This window comes from Numenius arquata, chromosome 8 (assembly GCF_964106895.1).
Source record: "Numenius arquata chromosome 8, bNumArq3.hap1.1, whole genome shotgun sequence".
Lineage (NCBI taxonomy): Eukaryota > Metazoa > Chordata > Aves > Charadriiformes > Scolopacidae > Numenius > Numenius arquata.
This window is the reverse complement of record NC_133583.1, coordinates 40720758-40745087: the sequence shown is the minus strand read 5'-3', so window position 1 is coordinate 40745087 and position 24330 is coordinate 40720758. Positions and strand designations below refer to the sequence as shown.

Sequence of the window (24330 nt, the reverse complement as noted above, 5' to 3'; positions counted from 1 at the left end):
AGTTCCTTCTAAACTCATAAATCTCTTTATCTTTCCTCCTCTTCTCGGAGCGAGAAGTTGGGGGAGAGCATCTGTTGGCCGTAATTGGCCAACTCGGCCTAAACCAGGACGAGTTTGTAGCCTCAGGTAAAAGCAGGTCCATGTTCCTACAGTGCTGTCTTTTGAAGCACTATACAACCTAACTGTACTTAGGCAAGCTCTAAATATTCACGGGAGTAACTTCATACTGTCATGAAATTAAAGATGGAATAAAAAAATTAAATGCCTCTTTTTTATTTAAGTGGTCTTTTGAAATGCATTATTTTCACAACTGGAACTATCTACAGAAAAAAGCTTAAGCATTTCTAATTCCAGAGGGTGCATAGTTCCTGTAACAATCAAAGAATGTAGTGGGCCACCTAATTCCACTGTGGACATCTGACACAGTGTGCCTGAAGCAATCTTCTGATCTGGAGCACCCACACGTGCGAGGCCAACACAAACTGTGTTTTCAGTAATTTCTGTAAGAAAGAAGATTAAATGCTTAATTTATTGACTAAAGGAAAAAGTACTCAAAATGCTTAAACCTTAACACTGCTTTCTTAAACCTCCAATTAATAAATCATTGGAATGGCCTAGAAAGAAGCTTGTTCTTCAAAGAAAATAAAGCTGTATCTTGGGGATGTTCATAAGCAAGAATAGGGAAGGCAGCAGAAGTCGAATATGTAATTCATTCAGGAATTGTGTTCACTTTGAGGAAACTGCTGCTTCTGATTCATCTATATAAAAGTCATTTTAACAGTATCTAAGGAATAAACTTTTAAAATGAGGACTATAACTAGATGAATTTCTGTTAGAATTTTTCTGCAACACATCTTTACAGCTGCTGTGATTTCACTTTTGATCTCGATAAACATCTTCCAGTTTGCTCTTGACAAGTGTTAAGAATTCTAGGTCAAAGTCAGAGTCCTGCATCGTTGGGTTAACCTAGACTCATGCTGGTATTCACGAAGAGCAGAGTGTGACCAGTCTAAATAAAATGTAGCAGAAATTTTTGAAACTTGACTGATCTAAAATGCTCAGAATCCTTCTGCCTCCTGCAGCTCCAGTGGATCAAAGAGCACACAATTAAAGATGGGTAGGAATAGTACAGGGTTATCAAACTGAGGCTTTGACAAAACCTCTAAGACTCGCTAGTGCTCACTCATCTGTGCTCACTGGACTATACTGTGTTCAAGCTCTGCCAAATCCATCTCATGACTAGGATTTAAGGCAGCCCAATTCCACTGCAGAGCAAGAGAATGCTCAGATTAAGGGGAAGGGAGTAGAGTTCAGAGGCTCATCAATAAGCGTGACTTGAGAGGGGTAGGAGCAGATCGAAACCTTGCAGTAATAGTACCTGGTTCTTCTCCTTGGAGCCTCCTGTTTTGAATAATGGCAAGAAGCTGTTCTGCAGCTTGATTCACACTCATGTAGCGTGGTGGCTCATAAATCTTTCTTCCTCTGCAGGAAAAGAAAAGTAGAGGAATTTAACATAAACCCATGTCATTATTCCATGCGCTCTTACAGTTTATTTCAAGAAACCACTAGCCGAGCAAATTGAACTTAAACAGGCCTGAGAGCCTGGGCCTTTTAGACAAGAGTGGAATTTTTACAGAAGACAGAAGTCTTTTGTGCTCTCACCACACCTGTGAAACAGCAGGGCCTCCAGCTGGCAGATCATTTGAGTCCTGAAAGCAAATTCAGCTGCTGGAAGCAATATACAGGTTTTGCAGCTACATGCATTAGACCAAAATTCAAGGGCAAACTACTGTTTTTCTGTCAAATGCCCTGTAGACAGATGATTACAGACTAGAAATATATTCTTAAATGAAATGCTGCTTTCATTGCCAACTGTGGATTCGGTCAAACAGATTTTATTTTGAAACTCCAGAATAAACAAACCTCAATGATACTGTGAGACTTCACAAATGTTAATTTAGACCAGAGTTACAGCATGTGTATAAAGTAACCATTTATATTTGCCACTGTCAAAACATACAGATTGCAAAGAGATGATTAAGATGTGGCAAGAGCTTTTGTGAATACAGTTAAATGAACTTTAAAGCATTTTCTATATATTTCTTATTTAGCTGTTTAAAAAGGCTGGTATGTATTCAATACTTCATGCTGTTTCTAGGAAGAATGAATTCAGAACAATGTTTCACCTATTAATCTGTTTCAGGATGGGACAGAACAGTTGTAAAATAACACTCATTTGCCGAGCAGAAAGCTTACCCCATTCTGACTTAATGCTTCTCACAGAAACAGTTCAAAAAGAGATTATGCTGTGCTGCGACTTCATTCAGTTACTGTAAATAAAGCCAAGTCCTATTGTAATGAACAAAAAAGTTCCACTCCTTGTGAGAAACAAAAGATCAGCCTCACCTCTGTGCCTGGGAAGATCATGGAGCAGATCCTTCTGGACGCCATGCTTGGGCACATGGAGGACAGGGAGATGATTCAGGACAGCCAACATGGCTTTACTAGGGGCAAGTCCTGCCTGACTAACCTAGTGGCCTTCTATGATGAAGTGACTAGGTCAGTAGACAAGGGGCGACCTATGGATGTGATCTATCTGGACTTCTGTAAGGCCTTTGACACGGTTCCTCACAACATCCTGCTTGCCAAATTGGAGGGATACGGATTTGATGGGTGGATGGTTCGGTGGATAAGGAATTGGCTGAATGGTCGCACCCAGAGGGTGGTACTCAATGGCTTTAAGTCCAGATGGAGAGCAGTGACAAGTGGTGTCCCTCAAGGGTCTGTGCTGGGACCAATACTGTTTAACATTTTTATCAAAGACATAGACAGAGGGATTGAGAGCACCATCAGCAAGTTTGCAGATGACACCAAGCTGTGTGGTGTTGTCGATACACCAGAGGGATGGGATGTCATTCAGAGGGACCTGTATAGGCTGGAGAGGTGGGCCCAGTTGAACCTCATGGGGTTCAACAAAAGCAAGTGCAGGGTTCTGCACCTGGGAAGAAACAATCCTCAGTATAAATACAGACTGGGGGATGAGGTATTAGCAGCCCTGAGGAAAGGGACTTGGGGGTGCTGATGGACAAGAAGCTGGACATGAGCAGGCAATGTGCTCTCGCAGCCCAGAAGGCCAATCACATCCTGGGCTGCATCAAAAGAAGTGTTGCCAGCAGATCCAGAGAGGTGATTCTGCCACTTTGCTCTGGTGAGACCTCACCTGGAGTACCGTGTGCAGGTCTGGAGCCCTCAATATAGAAAGGACATGGACCTGATGGAGCGGGTCCAGAGGAGGGCCACCGAAATGATCAGGGGGCTGGAGCACCTCTCCTATGAGGACAGACTGAGGGAGCTGGGGTTGTTCAGCTTGGAGAAGCAGAGGCTCCGAGGAGACCTCATAGCGGCCTTCCAGTACCTGAGGGGGGCCTACAGGAAGGCTGGGGAGGGTCTGTTTACAAAGGCCTGCAGTGACAGGACGAGGGACAATGGTTTTAAGTTGGAGAAGGGGAGATTTAGATTGGATGTTAGGAAAAAGTTCTTTACTATGAGGGTGGTGGAACACTGGAACAGGTTGCCCAGGGAGGTGGTTGAGGCCCCTTCCCTTGAGATATTCAAGGTGAAGCTCAACGAGGCCCTGGGCAACCTCGTCTAGTTGGGGGTGTCCCTGCTGACTGCGGAGAGGTCGGACTAGATGACCTTTGGAGGTCCCTTCCGGCCTGGACCAATCTATGAATCTATGAATCATGGCCACTGAGAAGTACAAGAGCAGAAGGCAGGTAAGTTCAGTGTTAGACTACGGGCAAAGAACCTTTGTTCCTCGTACAAAAAATCCTTTGTAAATACACTGTGTGTTTCTATGTATTTTCAAAATGGTGACTCACTTCATTAGATTTTCCAGAGACTGCTCCTTCACTTTAATATCTGTAGAACAAAACAGATATTACAATGCAGATTCCCCACAAACCTCCCGATTAGTTTTCTATGTAGGTAAAGCTTAATTTAATTAGCAGATTCTATAAACTTTATAACAACATTTTAGCTATTCGAGGCAAAAGGAATATGGATTACATTCTACTGTTTCATACATTAATTAATCACAAAGTATTGTGATTTTATGGGTGATTCTACCCACAGTTAGGGCAAGTTTCACAGATTTCAGAGCAATGTACATGAATAAAAAAAACTACTAAGTATACAAATAGCAGGGATATTTACCAAATGCCAGCATGTTGAAACACCAGGGAACTGGGACTACTCTAAAGTTATGAGTACATCATGGTCACTAAAGGTAGAACAGTATGACTGATCGACAGTGATTACATCACTGCCGTGCAGGAACCTGACTTTCGTTAGCACTTCCTTCCTCTCCCAATCAAAATTTAGAACAATCTTTTGTTATGGGAAAAAAAAAACCAATTTGGGCAAAAATAAAAAAGAGAAGGGGTCAGGTAAGACTCTGCACATCTGCAATTTTATGAAACTCCAATTGACCACGATCTCTCCAAGAGGCAATCAAACATTATCTGTATTCAAATGCCCCCAAAATATTTTCATAGTGAAAGCTGGATATATTTTTAATCTTGATTTAAAAAAAAAAAAGTATTAAGCTACATGATCAACTCCTAAACCAAAGTGACTGTAAAGAAAGGGGTTTAAAATGCAAAGCTGCAAGATTATTTGTGCACAGTTTACCAAATTGCTTATATGTCTGTGAAGTCACTTTGAATTCAGAAGTTTATCAGCACTAACCCTTTTATGTCCCATTTGCTTATCTGGGAATCTTGTCTAGCTGGATAAACTATCAATACATAGACCAGAATGACCAAGTAGTATTGAAGGAACAATTAACCTGGAAATTGGTAGGTTTCAGCTGTCAGCTACAATTAGATGCAGGTACCACAACTGTCTCTGAAACATGAGATTTATAATTCAATTTTACAGTTTCCAAATTTTTCCTCTCGTGACTGTATAAAAAAAAACGTAAAAGGGAGATCATAGAAGTTCTACAAAACATCTAACAAATCCTTTGTTTTAACATATAGCTGTAATAATCTTTGTTTAAAACACATGTAAAGTCATCCTTCTTTAAAACAAATTACCAACATTCTGATTTTTAGCCAATTCTGAAAACAAACAACTTTCAAAGCATTGGAAAGTTTGATGTGCAGTGATGTCTACACATTTAAATTGTTTCCTGCTCAGGATTCCTCCAGTTACCACAGACTTTGTTTTTACTTAAAATATTAATTTATTTAGCAGTGACCAATCTCATCTGTGTCTCAAAGATGATACAGAAAGATATATAACTATATATACAAATATGCAAGTGTCTTATAGTCTATATGCAGGCAGTTCCATAATCTTTAAGGAGTTACCTAGACTAGTAGAGTTACTCAGCAAGTGGCTTGCAGCTGAGGATTGTAGGGTAGGGTAAAGATCAGACAGCTCCATGGGAGAGCCTGGGACAGTGGTCAGATAGGAGCAGGATTCTGTTTCAGCTCCATGATCAACAAGAATTATTTACAGCACTGAAGCTTGTCACGTGACAACCACCTTTTGCCTAAATATCCTTAGATAATTTAGAAAAGGGAAATCACCTTATAAAACAGAAATGTGGTTAAATGTACAATTTAGCTCCCCAGAAAGTCGAATGAGTTGAGCTCTAACCTAATTAAGTCAAGAAAAGATAGCTGCTACTCACTGCAACCTGAGTTGGATACTGAGCTTGATCTAGCTTAAAATCACACTGATCTTTAGAGTAAATATGGTCTTCCTGCTCCTATTTGACCTCTACAAAGACATAATTTCTTATGGAATTTCTGAAGAGAAATTAAGAAATTCCTGGCCACTGTAGCATGAACAATGGCTGAACTAAGTACACATAGAGTAATGTTCCAATTTTTGCTATTTTTTTGAAGATACACGCTAGCTAAGAACGTTTGTTTCATCATAGACTTCATCTCAAGCCTATCACTATTGTCCCTGGATGTTGTGGAAGATGGTAGCTAAGGAACTGGGATAGCTGCCGCTTACCAAGTAAGCACAGTGTGTGCATTCCATTCTGCCTGTTCTTCTCGATCTTGTCAAAAAAACTCTCTGGCTTCCACGTATCAGTCCAGAAAACTATAGAAACTGTCTCTCCAAAATTGTACAACTGTAAAACAAGAAGAAAAAAACAAGTAGTAGATCATACAGAAAAATGCTATGAAAATTATGAACAATTGGCAACACTGAAAAGTCCTGAGCCTAGTTAATAAAGAAGCTTCATACCATAAGGAGAGTACTCTCCTATAGGATGCTTAAGTTTGCTCTTTCATAAATACACAACTAAACATTACATTAAAAATAATGCTTCCTTTTAAAAAAGCTGCCCTGTGCTTCTCTTGATGAGTTCTAGTGCATTCATTTGCATTCCCTCCTTTCTTTTTAGCAAAACCTGTAATTATTAAACTTTTTTCTTCTTCATAATAGAGATTTGCTACTGTTCTTTTACTCTCCAAACAGTAAAGCACGTTAAAGAACAACTAGTGAACTACCTGAAAAGTTTTTACCTATCTTTGCATTCACAGAATCACAGAATGGTAGGGGTTGGAAGTAACCTCCAACCTCCTGCCAGAGCAGGTTCACCCAGAGCAGGTTGGACAGGAATGCATCCAGGTGGGTTTTGATTATCTCCAGAGAAGGAGACCCCACAGCCTCTCCGGGCAGCCTGTTCCAGTGCTCTATCAACCTCAAAGTAAATAAGTTTTTCCTCATGTTCACATGGAACTTCCCGTGTTCCAGCTTGTGTCCGTTGCCCCTTGTCCTGTCACTGGGCACCACTGAGAAGAGTCTGGTCCCACCCTCTTGACACCCGCCCTTTAGGTATTGATAAGCACTGATAGCTATACAGACTGACATCCCCACCTTCTCTGTAAACCTGGAAGGAAAAGCTGCTTTTCCAAGCTTGCTCCAGGAGGCACTGTGTGCGCTGTTAGCAGAGAAGAGGACCCTATGTAGAAGCAGCTCTGTGCCATCTGGGGATTCCCCTATATGTACTTATTTTCCTGTGGCATTAGGTTGAGGTTTTAACTCCTTTATGCTGGCAGAGCAGAATTTGAATCCAAGCAGAAACATGTTTTCAAGGGACCAAAAACTCAAATTTTAGCCATTCATGCTGATAGGAACAGTGTTTATTCAAAGATTCCTGGCATATTACTGAAAACATTTCCTCTTTTAAATATTTCATCCTAGCACGAGGACAAGAACAAGCACTGTACATTTCACAACCTAAAGGTTCTTCCAGTAAACTAAATATAGGTTGAACCAAAAGAATTGCTCCTGATGTAACTTGTTAACTATTTCAAGGCTGTGTTCTAGAAAAAGAAAAAAAACAAGCTATGTTTTACCTATATTTCATGTGGCTAGCTAGGTCTTTTTCTGTTTTCTACCAAATATGAAGAAAAACTATTAGAACAAGGAGTTTCTCTTTCTCCCTTCACTGTTAAAGCACCTGGGAACAAGTTAACCTTTAATCTCATTGGTAGTGTGCTTTCAGTCATCAACAACTGCTGAAATGTCCGGTCCCAGCCTAACCAACTAGCTTACTATGTGCCACCTGAAAGCCACTGCAGTCATTTCCCCAAGAGCAGCAGCCCTCCTTCAGTACAGAATGTGGCCTCAATCAACCTCAACCCTTATCCCAGTCCCTTTGGCATTTTGATAACCTGAAAGAGACAAACTTCCCCCTCTGCCTTTTAGCAAAGAAAATGACGTGCAGAAATGGGTAAAATGTTACTATCTGGTAAGTATTTTATTGGAAATGAGATCTTTTAAAACACTCTGCCACACATTAAAAACAAGTTGGGCATTCAACTTTATATCCTACAGCACTTCTGATTGTTATTTTTCTCTTTTCCATAGATCATTACGAAGATTCTCCAGCATCTTTGCCAAAGAGAAGTTAAGTAAGTTATCCTTTCTGTGCAAGCACTGCCAGCCAGATTCACTGAATCTGTCCTTTGTTTACCAGGTTTTGCCTGAAAACTAAAGTCTGAATGTCAAAAAAAAAGAACAAAACATTTTTGTCAGAAATGGCCTGTCTATTCAGTAGATACAACTTCAGAATATCTTCACAAAGTATTGATATTGTGGAAAACTGTACTTATAGTCTCAAAAAAATACACTTGTTTTCTCAGCACCTGGACAGCACTGAAGTAGCTTTTACACCACCAAGATGGAACGGGGCATATTTTATTAGCCGCGTAGAAATGCCTTTGTAACTTACACCCCTCTACTAACTGGACTTCTAAAGAATAGATTTCCTTGCATTAATGCATACATATTTGAACTTGAAATTAAAAAAAGGGAAAAATACTGCTTTGGAAACTTTCTGGTACACCAACAATCTATGAATGCTGTGGATGCTGTGGAACTGAAGCAAATAATGGATAACCCTATTGTGCTTGACTTCTTGTAACCAATTACCTTACAGGCACTTTTACAGACACAAACAAGTATTTCTTTTTCATCTAGCATTTGATCTCTGCAGACGTGTGACATTTATGCAAACATAGGCAGTGCTGTTCCACCAGAGCAAGCCTGCGTTAAAGAAGCAATACATAGCAGTATCAGAGCCTACATTTTTAACTCTCTCCCTGTACCTCATGCAGATTCAATTTGTTCCTAATACAGTTTCCTGTGCTATGTTCTAATTTCTACCTCTTGAAATCTAGCACAAAGTATCAGATTTTCAAGAAAAGCCTTGCTGCAGGGAGAGCAGTAAACACCAAAAATTCCTCTACTATCCTAAGGATTCAGCAGTTACAGAGGACAGCAGGTCCACTAGAGCCAGAGCCCATTGAAATTAAAAAAGATTCTTTCTACCAACTATAAAAGACTGATCAGGGTCCCAAAATTCCAGAAATCATGCTTGTCGTTGGAATAAAATTGTGACACCTTTGTTAACCAAGGTGTATTGCAACACAACTAAGGATTAATGGCATGCTTTGAGATTGTCAAGAAGTTTAATAAGACAATGAAGAGCTCTGCATATTGTCAGTGAAACGATCATGCTGTACAGTTGCTGGCACAGCTTTAAAGAGAGGCAACAGTAAATGAAGTTTCCCAGCGGTCTTCTGTGTGCTGCACTCTACATTAAGCAGCTGGAGTTTGGAGTGGGCAAGATCTGCTCTGTACAAGCTCAAACATCTCAAGCATCACACTTGCACTAATCATCAGATTTGTTGGAGTGCCTACATTCTGCTCAGGCACAAAAGTGCCAGAATTTCAAAGGGGCTCAGTGAAATGGTTGGACACACATTTCATGCTCTCAGCTTGGAAACTAACCTTCTTGCCTTCTCCCTAATGCTCAAAAACTTCACAGAAAAATTTCAAAAGGTCATTTTGAAAGACCTCAGTCTTTGGAAATACCCCTCCCCCCCGCCCAAGTAGTAATTGGCTTAAGCAAAGCTTTGTGCACTTGAATTTTGCAATGCAATAGCTGAAGTCAGGAAAGGAAGCCAGAACTTTCTACTCCGAGGAAATGCTCTGTCTGCTCGAGTTTTCTGCCTCTCACATAATACTGCAGAAAGCTGTTCTTCAACTCATGCTTTCATCACCTCAGAACAAGCTATAATTTCACACATAATATGAAAGAATGACAACTTTTGGTACTGAGGTGCCTGGTTTCAAATAGTATTTTTAACTGTTCTATTAATGATACTTCTTATTTCACTTGTTGTTTATATAAGCAGAATTGATTGCTGGTTGAGAGGCCGGAATAAACTATAAGAGAAAAAGTGCTATACCACGAGCTCAGCTTGGAAAACCTGCATGCAAGTGAAATTTCAATGAAACTACTGAGTAACTTTGTTAATGGCCAGTCTGAATGACATAAGACACCTCAAGCTGTCCAGACCAACAGTCCTCACTTAAAATACTGGTTTGGTTAATCACCACAAAAACATAAGGCATAAAAAGAAGGAACAAGTTGAGACTAAACAGGGAAATTAAAAAAGGAAGATCCCCCCCATCCCCTCTAAAAAGTACTAAAGCAAGCAGGAGAGAAGATGCAAGATAATATTAAAGGTCAGTAGGGCAACAGCTGCAGAGAAACCAAGAAGTAAACATTTCAAAATGCAGATGTTTATTTTTACAGCATCTTTCCCAGAATTACTGCTGTATCAGCTGCAATGGTGACAAAGCAATTCTTCACTTATGAGCCTCTCCTAAAATTTCAAACAGCTTCAGAACTGGATACATGTCAGGAGAAGATAATAAAAAGGAATCTTACATTTTTCAGACCTGGCACCTGTGCACACAAGCAAACGCCCGTAAACCCTGTAGGACTAAAACACTATTCAGCTATGTTCTGTGTTGAGATGGTCACAGGTTACACTGCAGATAGTTCTTATAGGACAGGTGTGTTCTGCAAATGAAGATACTGCACAGTCTGCTCACATCCATTGACAGACACCAAGAGGCTTTTTCTCCTAAAGCTATTCCTCAATGGAATTTGGAGACAATAGAGCACCTTGCATTATCCCAGATTGCCTCTTGGTAAATCCCAATGAACATACACAGGAAAATTAAGACATGTTTTGTTTATCTTTGTCATAAGTGTTTTGACGTGATGCTATGCAACGTTCATCCTCAAAAAAAGGCATCTAAGTCAGGTTTTTCCCTTGTCCTTTGTAACATGTTAACAACCCTTCAGACCATATACATCAGATTAAAGGACTCCTGCTGTTCTTTATATTATATATTGTTGCCAGAGAACAGATTAGGAGGTAGGACAATCATCAACGAAGAGGCAGCAAGAATCTGTCAAGCTTCATTTTTGCTTGTAATTGGTCATATGAACCAACCACAAGCCTAGCTCTAGCCCTTTACACTATCTCATTTAGTACCACAGACCCTTAGCAACTTTGAATGTCTCTCATGAAAACCTTCACATGAAATTGAAAGCTTTTACCATTCACACACACGGGGCTATGACTCCTTATTGTACTGCAAGCCAACAAAGATTGGCTCAGCTGTCCCCTTAGCACATGCCAGAGAAAAGGAACTGTGAAGAAAAGGATGTTTGGCTGAGGGAAGCCCGCTCCACATGATTGCAGTCTTCAGGAGGCAGCTGAGACAAATCACATAAAAGCAGCTGAAGGGAAGAACACGTTTTTCTCTTGGCTGCTTCCTGTATCAGCACTTAGAAAATAGTCACTCCACAAGCAGAATAAAATTCAGCTACCAAAAGACTCAGAAACTCCAAGAAAACTTGAACAGGACATAATTTCCCTCCAAGGTATTGTCGCGTTATCTTTAATAATATCTTAATAATCACGTATCTTTAATAACCTCCTAAGACTCTTTCCAGTAATATCAAACAATGATTCCTTCCCACCCTGGTCACTTGGGTTACTAATCTGAAATGAAGATACCTAAATGGAGAAAAGAAATCTATTCTGATCAAATGGACGTTTCTGGGTCATGTTTACTGGTGACAAACGGCACTAAGTTGAACAGCAATTGTGAGTAATAAAGTAGTGTGATTAGCACTGATTTAAACTTTAATCAGTTTGAGAAACCAATGCCAACTTCTAAAAGGCTCAGAAGCTGGTAGTAAATGAGAAAACGAACCAGTGATGGAAACCAGTTTGTTTCTAACTGTCACTGAATAAAAACCACTTTGCGTAGAGCCCCTCCTATTAGAGTCAAGAGTATTTTTGAAGATTAGGGCACAGAGAGAGGGTGTAACTCAGAGGTCCTGCTCCTGCAGCTACCACAGGTTTTCTATTTGACTATGAGCATGAGTAATGATAGCATCCTTCAGCTTCCTTATCTATAAGTAGTATTTTCCTACTTGACACCGAAAATATAATTACCTGTTCAGTAAAGACTCAAAAATAACACAGTAAGCACGGGCTTTGCATTTAAGTGATCAGCTAGTAGTGGAAAGATGAAACTATTTTATAACTGTAATTGTCTTACAAGAATTAACTGGACTGCAAATAAAAAAAATCAGTATGAGTCACTGAAAGAAACAAGGGGACATGCAGATGTTTGTTCTAAAGCTATTCAGGTGGAAAGTGGGTATGTCTCAAAAGAAAGGCAAGTCTTTGCCATGACATGTTTTTTTCCTAGCTACCCTACCAAAATATAAAGCAAATGTTTTCAAAACTAGCAACACCACTCTCCCAGAAATGAGTGGCTCATTTTAGTCTTTTGTCTCGTTCTGTGGCTTGCCTCCAGCTTTGCACTTTAGTTTTCACTGAATTTCACTGGATTTTTAGAGTTGGAAGGGATCATAAAGATCATCTAGTCCAACTCCCCTGCTGAAGCAGGATTGCCCAGAGCATGTCAGAGCATGTTACTCAGGACTGCATCCAGGCGGGTCTTGAAAATCTCCAAAGAAGGGGACTCCACAACCTCCCTGGGCAGCCTATTCCAGTGCTCTGTCACCCTCACTGTGAAGAAGTTTTTTCTCATATTTGAGTGGAACCTCCTATGTTCTGACTTGTGCCCGTTGCCCCTCGTCCTCTTTCAATCTTCTTTTTTTTTTTTTACAGTAATGCCGTGATCTGAAGCCACTTCAAGTTGCATCATTCCTTCACATGCAGAGTCTTCCTTACATGTTTGACCACCCATATTGACATCTCAAAGACACGTTACCAGAACTGGGTCAGAGATAATTCTGTCCCTAGAGCGCTGCTATGGCCAGTGACCTTCCCAAACTAACCCAGATGTCATGCAGATTAGGAAGGAAGGGAAAAGGTGTAAATTAGAGATCCTGAGTTTTTTTCCTCTTTATTCTAGGGCTAAAAGCCTTAGCAATCAGCCCTATTCTGAAAAACTGAGTGTGGGTATGGATAAAGCCATGGAAGTCAGGCTCTCCCTTTGTTCTCAGCTAGCAATGCTGAATCCTAGTCGGATAAAGCCAAGGTAAAGTCTTACTCACAGGGTATCTAAGCAGTGGTAGAACAGAGGTAAGCCTCTTACCTAAAATACTAAGTTTTCCAGAGGTACGGAATTACAGTGAAGCTGCTGCTGAGGAAAGCCAAACTGCCTCGCTAGTTACCACCTACTAGAAGTGCTCTCTGAGAATTTTGGCCTTCCCAGGGGACTTCTGTCCCCCCTCCCTGACTTCCCTGGCAATATGCATAGATACCAAACTGCATGAATTTCTTCACTGGTGGTTGTTCCCCACTACAACAGAAGTCAAAGTGATCAACATACCTACATGTCAGATTCCAGACAGAAGGGGCAAACCTGCAGAGAATGTGCTAAGAGGCACTCACACACTTTTCCTGGCTTCTCCTCTTCCACTGTATTTGTTTGATTTTGAGGAAAAAGAGGTTCTTCAGCTTCGGGAAAAAAAATCTGACACAGTGAAGCACAGCAAGAACAGTGTAAAAGAGGGAGCCACAGTAATTCATAGGGCCTTATGCTCTTATGTCAGACTAATCGCTAAGTTATACTATCCCTTGCTTTCAATAGCTACAGCTCATTGTATCAATCTGTGAGAGCTTACTAGAAGTTCAAAAAGTTTAATTCTCAAAACTAAAATACCCCTCGATCTTTACACAAATGCAATCTTCACCTGTGCAGCCTTCAAAACTGCTGCACTGATCCTGTTAAATGTGCAAGACAGTAAAAAAACCCAAAGTATTTGAAAACAGATATTCATCCTTCTTTACAGTTTGGCAAGAAATAGATCTATGAATTGAAGGTGACAAACCATCACTAATGCTCTACCAACTTCAGTAATTCACTGCCGTACAGGAAAACTGCACAACTACCAGAATGTTGTTGGCTGCACAGAAACACTGCTCTGATGACAAGAGACATATTCTTTTGTGAACAGAGTGGGCTGTAGCTGCATGTTACTGAGGGCCTAATCAGCAGTTACAGCTCACTACGCACATGGCTTTCAGAACAGTGTATAAAGGTGTTTCCTGTTTTTCTCTAGAAAGAAAGAAAGAGGTTTTGTATCACAATCAGATTAAAACAAGAAAAAAAGCCAAGCCTTTTCTGTGGTGAAGCAAAAGAGGAATCCCTGCTAATACTTGACAGCAACTTTTCAATTTGAAACACAGTAACTCCAAAACTAAATTGATGGCAGGAGACAGCCATGAACATAAAGACTGTTAAAAGAAATTATAAATTTCCACCACAACTCTAATTATATCAGAGGCTGCTTTTTTGTAAGATACCTCTCACTTGCTGTTTATGCCTGTAAGGAGCAATGAAGAGTTAAACACACAGCTGGTTATAGTTTGTCCGGTAATACAATATGATCACTATTTCCTATAATGCTTTCTACAACAACAGGAATGTTGATTTATGAGAAGGCAGCCCCTCCCAAGCCAGAATGGAAAAGGGGACTAATGCCAGAGTGAATAACATCACATTTCCTTCGTGGTCTGTTCCCTTCAGCATGGCATAAGGGAGTACTAAACTAATCTCCAAAACTCTCTATATGTGAAAAAAGTTATGGACTGGTTACAATATATTCCCAGTTAGTTTACAATATATTCCCAGATAGTTTTCTGCTCTTTTTTTCAATTAACCTAGAAGGTCTATATTTCTCCTTCCTATTCCTAGCTGGAGCTGGGGGGGAAGCAAACTTTCAGAAAGCTGTCATCTGTTCTCTTCAGGAATAGAAGCTTTGTATCTTCCTTCCTAACGAATGTAAAAGAACAGTAAAAAGATAGCGGGAAGTAAAAACTATTTGTCAACAGCTTGACAGCAGAAGCAAACTCCGTACCACTATGAAGCCAAAAGGGGAAAGGGTGAGCCCCAGCTCAACTCTTGTGTTACCCACCCCAGTAAGTGCAGTCATGCGACAGCTGCCATCTGTCTGTTGTACATGTAGAGTTTAGACACCAAGGAGCCTATTTCCTTCCTAAAAGATAATTTTGCCCAAGTCTTAAGAGCAATAGGCAGGTATCACTAAGAAAGTACTCGTGGGAAGAATTAGAAAGAATGTGAATCCTGTACTGCATTCCCTTTAGCATCAGCATTCACATCTCAGAACAGGTGTCAATGCAGTGTTGCTGAACTGCCAGATCAGACAGGGCTCTTCCATTTCTAAACCACTGAGATGTGATCAAAGCCAGAGACAATACCCGACTTATAGCAACAGATTTTCTGCTGCTGGGCAGCACTGAAATAAGGCTATTGGAGTTTGTCAGTGTAAATTTGAAGGTGTCCCTTCTTATTTGAAATTCAAAAATGGTGTTCTTTTATGTTAAGATAGGAAGGAATACCTCCTCCTTCAGTGATGATAACTTACTGTTCAAACTCTCAATTGTTGTCTGTAGTACACTTACATTCCTGTGCTTGCTTTCTGTTTTGGTAAAGTGGGAGCTTGTTTTAGCAGTTCCCATACACAGGGAACCATTCTGACCCTTGAGAGGGCAGGTTCTGTGTTAAGGTAATGAATGAAAACAAGAGGGGGAAGCTTCAACTACTTTATATGTGATTAGTTATGATACACACACTGCCATAACAATTTTCATGCAGGAAAAGTAATAATGGACCTATACACATGCAAACCAAAGTGGTGAAATATTTTCTTAGGGGACAGTAGACCTTTTCTACTTTAGCCATTCAAGAAGCACAAAAACTGTAATTTGTTCTTCTAGTCCTTGGCTAGGCAAATCCCTCCTCTCTCAGCAGATAGGCAGAAAATGAAGATAGGTCAACCTTGCAGAGAAAGAATGCATCACATACAAGAGTTTAGAATTAGTTATGATCTGAGCTGGGCATAAAGACAGGCTTGTGCATGTATTCCTTTTATGACAAGACCAGCATATTTATCAACAGGATAACAATCTAATTTAAGAATAAACTTATCAGGTTACCATCAGTAGTAGAAGGAAGCCAACATGAGCAAAGCTTTATCTGTAAAATCACTTAAATATCAAAATCTCCTGGGGCAGAGGGAAGCTGAACAGCAGAGAAGAATAGAAGTGTTTCTATCCATTTACCCATGCACTCCTCAAAAGGGACTTTTGCTGACATGTAACACGCTGAAAAGGAAGTGTTAACAAATTCTGACAACAGAAGTGTACAGTTGCTACAGATCTTCAAACTTCAGATTGCAACATGCACTGCTACAGCAGTAGAAGAGCTCACCAATTCTAAGTTTAGCAGTTGTGCAATAGCATATATACAAAAATATTACCTGTAAACCACAGCAGCCCACTGCATTCATTATTGAAGCATTATGAATGACCTTGTATGGAATCCCCAATTTTACTGCACGTAGTACTAAATCACTGTGCGTTGTGGCCCTGTGTTAAGAATAGAAAGGAATTAAAGACTGAAAAGAGAAAGCAACCAAGTGTTACTAGCATTATAGTTTTGTTTTGAAAGTAAAATGAAACCCCTCACAACTAGGGCAACGCAGAGGTGCCAAAACGGCAACAGTAACTTGACTAATTGTTATAGGAAAGTAAAAACTCCAATAAGGCTTCCATATGTCATCTTCATAGCTGAAAATGTCTTCTGCTGGTGTCTGTTGGACAGACTGTAAAGATCAACTCTATTTGGCATAGGCTTCAACAAAATTTGACTATTTCCTTACTTGCTTCACAGCCAGGCCCTCTCCCATCTGCACCAGTGCATGCTAGGAAAGCAATACACTCCAACGAGAACTTTGAACAGACTGAGGTAAACTGCTTTGCAGTACTTCGAAAAAACATCCTTAGACTAAATCAACTTTTACAATATTTAAGCCAAATTATTCAAATTAAAAATGCCTAAGTTTGAGTGAGCAAGTTTATTCTGAAATAATTAAGAAAATTCTAGTTAAGATTAGAACTGAGTTAAATTTGGTTCCAGGTCTAATGCTCAGTAAACACCTTCCAGTGACTGTTGCAAGTGTTACCGGGCTTATAGCTAAGGCAATTGGAATTAGAGTCCTTCTCAGACGGTAAGTATATCTAGTTCCAGAAAATCTTTGAACTGCAACAATGTTTACACATGTATCTTGCTTGCATGTATGCTTACATACATGCTAGGCACTCAATTTCCCGTGTGAAACACGAAAACGCACCTACCCCTTGCCTAAATTTATCAAACCTGAACAATGGCCTTAAAGATCTCATTGCCAAGACATACCACGCATTTCTGTGTGGCCATTCCAAAGAAGGAAGCGAAGAAAGAAATAGCATATGCTGATCAAAATAATTAACCAGGAAGACTGCTTTCACCCTGGCCTGGTTTGGTTACCCTAACAGAATTCCCCTGATTTTCGGTCTGATGATTTTGATGCTGCATGTCTGACTAGCACCAATCAGCAGATCAGGTGCTTCAGAGTGGAACACAAATGTGGCAGCAGCTGGCAAGGCTGTAAGGGTCAATCATTTAAAAAAGAAATCAATTTCCCTGGAGGAAAAAAAAATCCAGAGGAATCTGAATTTGGGAAATCAGAGGCCCTGATACAAACAGGCTTCCAGACCTAGAAGAATGCAGTAAAGTGATCTAAAACACCACTTGGGTTAGTAAACAAACTATGCTTCTGACTTCCATAAGCAAAGGTGTTTTAAGAACACCTGCTCTAAAAGAAAAGGGGACTAGTTTTACAGCCTTGTATTACTCCTTTCACATACATAGGTCAAGAAGCACTGGAGGATTTTGTGGTTATGCTAATATTGACCAAGGGATCAGCTGGCTTTATTCACTAAAATCTGCTCCAGCCAGTATTTTCTCCCAATAGACCTGTCCATAATGTCTGTAGCTAAAAGCAGAAGTGCCCTCATGAGCACTCAGCCCATAGCTGCAAAGGCTTCATGGAGTCAGCCCTCTGCACCCAGAGCTATACTAGTATTTTCTGTCACCAATACAGATTTTGAGCTTCATGGGTAGTAATAATATGAATGTTAGCACCAGGTTAGATGAAGGTGGGTCTTCCAGTATACTAGTAAAATTGTCGGGTTCCTGCTAGCACATCCATACCTGTTACCATATACGCAGATAAAAACTTGCAGTGAACAACAGTGAGAAGAATGACATGGGCACAGCTTGTTTTATCATTTTAACCATTAACGACCAACACCTGAGATTTCTTAAGGCTGCCAAGTACTCTTCTGACCTGCAAATAAACTTGAAACTCTACGACCAGCTGCAGTCATATGGCTTCTATTCTCCTCCCATAGGACTACTCTTAGGACAGAAACATTCAGTACTCTTTCCTAGTAAATCCATGAACCCCTAAATCCTTAGGGCTCTCTGTGGGCATAGGAGCAGTTCTAGCTGCAATATGAAGAGCTAAGAACGTAAATATTTAAAGAGAAGCAACTCGTTCAAAAAAAAGTGTGGTTTCCTACAACGATGCAGTATGTTAATCAGAATTGAAGTATTTTGACACTGAAACTACTGATAACTGAGGCAGATCAAGATACTGCTTACAAGTAGAAATTACATTTCAATACATGTAGGTTGGTGGGTTTTTTCATTTTGTGTACTTATATCAGTCACTGGGTCAGAGCACAAGAGTGCAGGTAATGTGGCTCTACGCTCTACATGAATCCTAATTTTAATGTTAAGATGCATTGAAAGTACAATTCATATTTCTGAAATACAGCATCATCTGCCCATAAGTACTAGTTTAATATGACATTCTCTTGCCAATTCGCTTCAACATGTATTTACATAAATTATCTGCTTTTGACAGATGTGCATGTTGCTCCTCTTTTTCATAAACTCTTTCTATTTTTTCACTCACAAATAGGGTACTCAGTGATTTGATTTTTCTGTGCCCCTTAACACTGTGGTATAAATCTTGAATCACCAGCTGGAGACTAAAAGCTCTTCTGTATGGCTTGACATTACAGATTGATGATGCCTGACTAAAAAGACACAAGGAGATCCTTTTGGTGATACAAAAAGGCTATACTTTTCAGCAGGAATAAAAACTGGAAACAAAAGGCTTAATAAACCAAAATGAGATGACATTTATAACGGCCTAAGTGATTTTAAAAACTAGCATATACCAAAGCAGAAGCACTGTAAAAACAACAATCAGTATTCATTGTAAAACAACTGAGCATAAAAGCTGCAGTTTATAAGGACAAATAGCAACCAGAAGAATACTCTCTCAAAACACAGCACATGTCTTAATTATGTGATATCCTGGAATTTCTTCTGTCAGCAGATAAAACCTGAAACAAAATATTCTCTATAAAAGCTAGCATGGAGAATGAAATGATAGTGAATGCTGAAGGAAAGATTTATATATCCTGGAGGGTCCACATTCCTACCTATAAGGGATATCTGGGCAAGAAAACTCCAAAGCAAGATAAAGTGTAGGCAATTGCATGCAGATTTTTAATGCAATAAAGAGCATACAAAGACATAAAAAGTGCTTCTGGTTTGAAATTCTGCTTCTTCATAAAGAATTAAAGTTATAGATTATGGCTCCTTCCTATTGAAAAAAGAGAGTGATCAAGCTAGAGCAATAATTAAAATGTTGGTTTGTCTTACCCAAAGGGATCACCAACTACAAGAAATGCAACATCATAAACATCAGCTTCTTTTAAAATGCTGTCTGCTTCTTGCTCCACCGTTTCTCGGTCAGCCAAAATCAATTCTCTTCCATAAAACTCTTCCTAGAATTTGAAATTAATAAGAAACACTAAAATAAAATACATGAGAGTGTTTTTGTATCTCTCCGGGTGCTCACTCAGGAACATAGACAATGGACACTGGAAAGGCCAACTTTACTATTCCCCCAGCAGTCTGACCCATGTCTTGGAGAACCCTGCCTCCCCTTGCAAGAACACCTGAGCTTTTCATAAAGCAGCTCCTGAGCTGACAAAAATTAGGCAAGCAAGTTACTCTGATACTCACATGGGTTTATGTGCCTTTTGTGTCAGCTGAGGAGTTGCTCCAAAAGTAGCTCAGTCACACCCACATACTGAAGGTACCTAGGTGGACTCTAAATTTAGTTTATTTAACTGGTCATCCTACTGTAAGGCATCCCCTCTCTCAAGTCTGAGCCTAACTGCTTAGGTTAGTTACAACACTGACATCAAACCAGATACAAATACGACACTAGCTATACCACTAGTTGTTTAGATTTTTTCTTTCATGATTGTAACTAACCACGTCTAAGGAATGATTTAATATTAATCCTTCATCTTTGGTTCTCTGTAAGAAATACTTTACCATGTATACAGGTAAACATGTATTTGAGTGCGTCCTTTGCTTTTCTTCAGCAGCTCAGTAATCATGGTGTCTCTTTGTATGTTTTAATGCCTTTATTTCCAGAATCCACCTCACATGTGTAATAAAACTTCAGTTAGTTCTAGACACACGTTATCTGACCATCCTGAACATATCTGTCTCTGTAAGTCATGTTTTAGCATCTATTTCACATGGTCTTTACATGATTAGATAAAGGTTTTTTCCCAGGGCATAGATGAAAAAAAGGCGTTTTTGTTCTAAATAGTTTTCAGAAAATGTGGGTGGTATTATAAATATTAACAAATTGATAAAAATGTTAAGTCAGTTATGATCCAGAAAGATTTTCCTCTGACTTCTCCTGTCACTTCAGTGATCTTCATCTTTGTTCACAAAGAACAGTGAATTGACAAGACAACCATCATACTTGTTCAGAAGTGGAGTAGAGCTTCCACCAAAAAATCCATCCAACAGCTAGAGTACTCACTTACTGGGTTTGGTTCCCTTTTCTAAAGATGACTTCCTCACTATTTTTGGATAAGTTTCTCCACCTCTGTAAAATGAGGATATTATTTTCCTTGAGAAACAGACTGCAACCTGTACAGATGTGACAGAAAGGGGATCAAACACATGCGTGAGCAAATCTTGTATCTTTGATTCAGAACGGTTGACAGCCATCCTGGAGTAGTGCTGAGGTCTTTACTGAACAAACACCAACAAATTTTGACACCCCACTTGTTTTTATTAGGTATCTTACACTAGATGCACATTAGCAAGTAGTAAAGCAGCAACAGGAGCTGATCTATAAAGCAAAGCACTTGGTGCTGAGAATGCAGTAACAATGCTACACACATTTTGGTGGGTTTACCATTGGACCAGGCTAACTTTAGTCCAGTACTGGAAGCGAATACACACAACAGAGCATATTAGGTGCATTCCCAGAAGAACACTGTTCAGTTTGCTTTCACTTAATGTAATACATCTGCATGTTTTGGGACTGCTCCACAATGCAAATCAAAGCACATTAATTAGAGAATATATAAAAAGCGCTCCCCTGACAAAAACTGAAATGCAGACTCACTCGGAGGTCACTGGATCCAAACAGTTCTGTTGCCAAATTGGGGGCCGATTTCGATGGTCAACATCAACTGGCTTTTAATACACATTTTAGGCCAACAAGATAAACTAAGTAATGTCACTTGAATTTTGAGATCTGATTTTAAAAGCATGAGCACAGGAGGATTTCTAGAAAATCCCTGCAGGAAAGCATCTGTTCTTTATCTCTTGAGAGCTTTCCCATAACTTTTCATGTTGCTTAGAAGAGACTGACCTTCAGATTACTAAATAAATCATTCAGCATTGTCACTTGTATGTAAACTGGGCTGTATTATCAACACTTGGTGATTAATTCCTATATTCCCTCTTAGGCAGTTTCAGGTAAGATAGCTTCTTTTACTTTGTTTTTATTGATCATTTTTCCCAATTACCTCACCTTTGGGACTTCAAGGTTTCCAAAAGACTTATAACAATAAAAACCAAACCAAACAACCCCCCCCAAAATAACCACGCCAAAAATATTCGGCATTTTTCTATTATTCAGTGTTTTATTTTCAGCTGGCTAGGAATCCATCTTTTCTTTTTATAGTAAATGCAGATTTTGCAAAGTAAAAATATCCAAGTAATTATTTTTATTTTGCAATTTCCCATCTATCCAACAACAACAAAAAATAAAATTTTGATTTCAATGGATTAATTTCAATTTAGATTGATGCAGCATACTGAAAAAACAGAAAAATACGGAGTATATCTTCACTTCAAAATACAGCAGCTATACCAGAAATGGCTCAAAATATTCTAGCCTAGCTTGTATGTGGAAACCACATAACACTGATTACAAGCTAAAAGTCTCGTGCTGTATGTACATACAGACATGCATACAAGTACATTATGGTTATACAGCATCCAAGACCCAGATAGCATCTCTGTATAGTACTACACAGTTTATTTAGAGGCGAGATCCCCATTCTTTGGGCTGCTACCTATTTTTGGTATTATTTCAAGATTAAACTTTTTTTATTACCAGTGAACACATCAGAGTTATAATTTATACAGTTTTAAATTTTGTAAAAATTGTACATTTTTACAATTTGTACATTCTTCCACAAGGTGTGTTTACTAACAAAAAGCTTATATCCATGTTTTAGTGATGGTTTTGTCAGTGGCAGGTTGATGGTTGGACTAGATGATCTGGAAGGTCCCTTCCAACCTAGGCAATTCTATGATTCTATGAATTCTATTCTATGAACTGTATGTATATTTTCTGGTAGTCTCAACATGGTGAGACAGCCTGGCCCACAAGGAAACATGGAAACCTGACACACTTTAATTATTATTCCCAGCAGGCACCGTAACACCTCAGGCTGATAATGAGGTTCAAGCTCAAAAAGATGTTTTTTCTGGTATATCTTTTATTTATTTATTTTTAAATCAGATCAGACTTTTGTTTTGACCAAGTTCCCAAGTTTCAAGATTGCCACGTTGCCAGAATTTGAGATGAAAACTAGCGTTAAAACTAGTGTTGTAGGAAGGAAAAAATATTTTTCATTTGAGTCTTCTCACAAGGTAGTGAAACAATTTTCTCAGTATGTGAAAGTCATGTACACACTTTCCCCAAGAACATACACTGTTAGTTTCTCTTATGGGCGTTACTGGCCCACCAGCCCCAGCACCCTCCTCATGCTTTGCAGGAGAGGCCTTAGGTGCTCTGTGCCACACCAGAGCCTGGACCTACCAGCGCTTCCTTCCCCACCGTGAGGACGGACGTGTAGGCCTCCAGGTACACCCTGCGACACTGCCTCACCGCTTCCAGCCCCTTCACCGTGATGTCCTTTGCATCTCCCAAGCCCAACCCGACTAGATACAGCATCCTTGGGGAGGCCGTTACAGCTGCCAGGCCCGCTACTGCCGCCGCCACCTATCACGGGAAGGAAAAGGGGATCAGCCGGGGCGCATCACGCCCCACTACGTCGTCGAGACCTCGCCCAACGTCTCCCCACTCCCGTCACCCGCCTCTTCACACCAGGGTGCGGGCGCTCCCCCTCCCCTCAGACCGCCGCGCGCGTGCCGAACCGCCGCCAACGGCCCCTCTCCCACCTGCCTCCCGCCGGCCGCCACAGGGGCCGCCCGGCGCCGCAAAGCGCGGAAGAGGGTGCGGCCGCAGGGGCTGCCGGGACTTGTAGTGTGTGTCGGGCGGCGGGGCGGGAACGGGGCGCTGCCGTTAAGCATGGCCGCGGCGGAGGTCGGTAGGGAGCATCGCTGCCCCACGCTGCCGCTCGCTAACGGCCGGAGCATCCCGGTGCTGGGGCTCGGTAAGTGCCGCGGCGGGGCCGGGCCGAAGGTCGCGCCGCAGACGCCTCCCTCTGAGAGGCGTCGTGAGGCGGCAGGTGTCGCCATGAGGCTGGGCCGGCTCATGGCGGTTTGGCTTTGCCGTAGGGCCACACCCGGGCTCGCCGCGGGCAGGCTGGGCTCGAGGCTCTTCCTGAGGTGGCCTGAGTTGAGCTGGGCAGGGCAGGCCTTGCCCTCTTCCAAAGTTTTATTTCTTACTGGGTGAATCTTCATGGCCCTGTTAAGTGGGGCCTTCTGGGGCTCTTCCCGCTGCCCTGCAGTGAGGCAAGCTGGAGAACAGGCGCTTTTCCACTTGGGAGTACAAATCTCCTGCCTCCCCCCCCGGGTATTATTTGGCGTTTTTGTTTTTGATAAGGCTTGGGAGCTGGCTTTTCTTTAAAGCAGACTTTAAAGCCTGAATTAATCTTACTGGAAGTTGGGTGGGGTTTTTTTTGTTGGCTGCACCTGTTGCAGTCGAAGGGCTGTGTAGGAATCTCAGCTCCGCGTTAGAGTCGGGCAGCCTGTGTGAACTTTGTGCCTTGTGGTTGCGGGAACATTATGGCCTGTGTGTATACTGAAAGAATCCAAATGCTGTTAAACCCTGGCAAGTGCATCAGAATATGATATGTGATTTTTTTTCTTTTTGAAAACTAAGGTTTAGTGGCATATTGAAGTTTAGCAAATACATGGTTTTGGCTGTTGCTCGCACAAGCGTGTATGACATTTTTAATAGGTTTTTAGGAGGAAAAAAGAATAATCTGCCTGTAAATATGAAAATGT

The 24330-nt window shown here is 40.6% G+C and overlaps 2 protein-coding genes across 3 annotated transcripts in view; one reads left to right on the top strand and one right to left on the bottom strand.

Moving 5' to 3' along the window:
• Positions 1-253: 253 nt before the first annotated feature.
• Positions 254-23353, bottom strand: DPH5 (diphthamide biosynthesis 5). The gene is made up of 8 exons (XM_074152051.1): positions 23320-23353; positions 22958-23140; positions 19468-19592; positions 16166-16274; positions 6034-6154; positions 3882-3921; positions 1379-1482; positions 254-500 (listed from the first exon to the last, which is right to left on the bottom strand). Exons 2-8 carry the CDS (start codon positions 23090-23092, stop codon positions 277-279), a joined length of 858 nt encoding a protein of 285 aa, XP_074008152.1. The 5' UTR covers positions 23093-23140; positions 23320-23353; the 3' UTR covers positions 254-276.
• A 73-nt stretch (positions 23354-23426) lies between these two features.
• LOC141467673 (uncharacterized oxidoreductase ZK1290.5-like) overlaps positions 23427-24330 on the top strand; it is a 49395-nt gene continuing 48491 nt past the window's right edge. For both annotated transcript variants that reach the window (XM_074152310.1, XM_074152311.1), the window contains exon 1: positions 23427-23534. In XM_074152310.1, the coding sequence (XP_074008411.1) occupies positions 23450-23534 (85 nt within the window). In that variant the 5' untranslated portion in view covers positions 23427-23449. The remainder of the gene's footprint in view (positions 23535-24330) is intronic.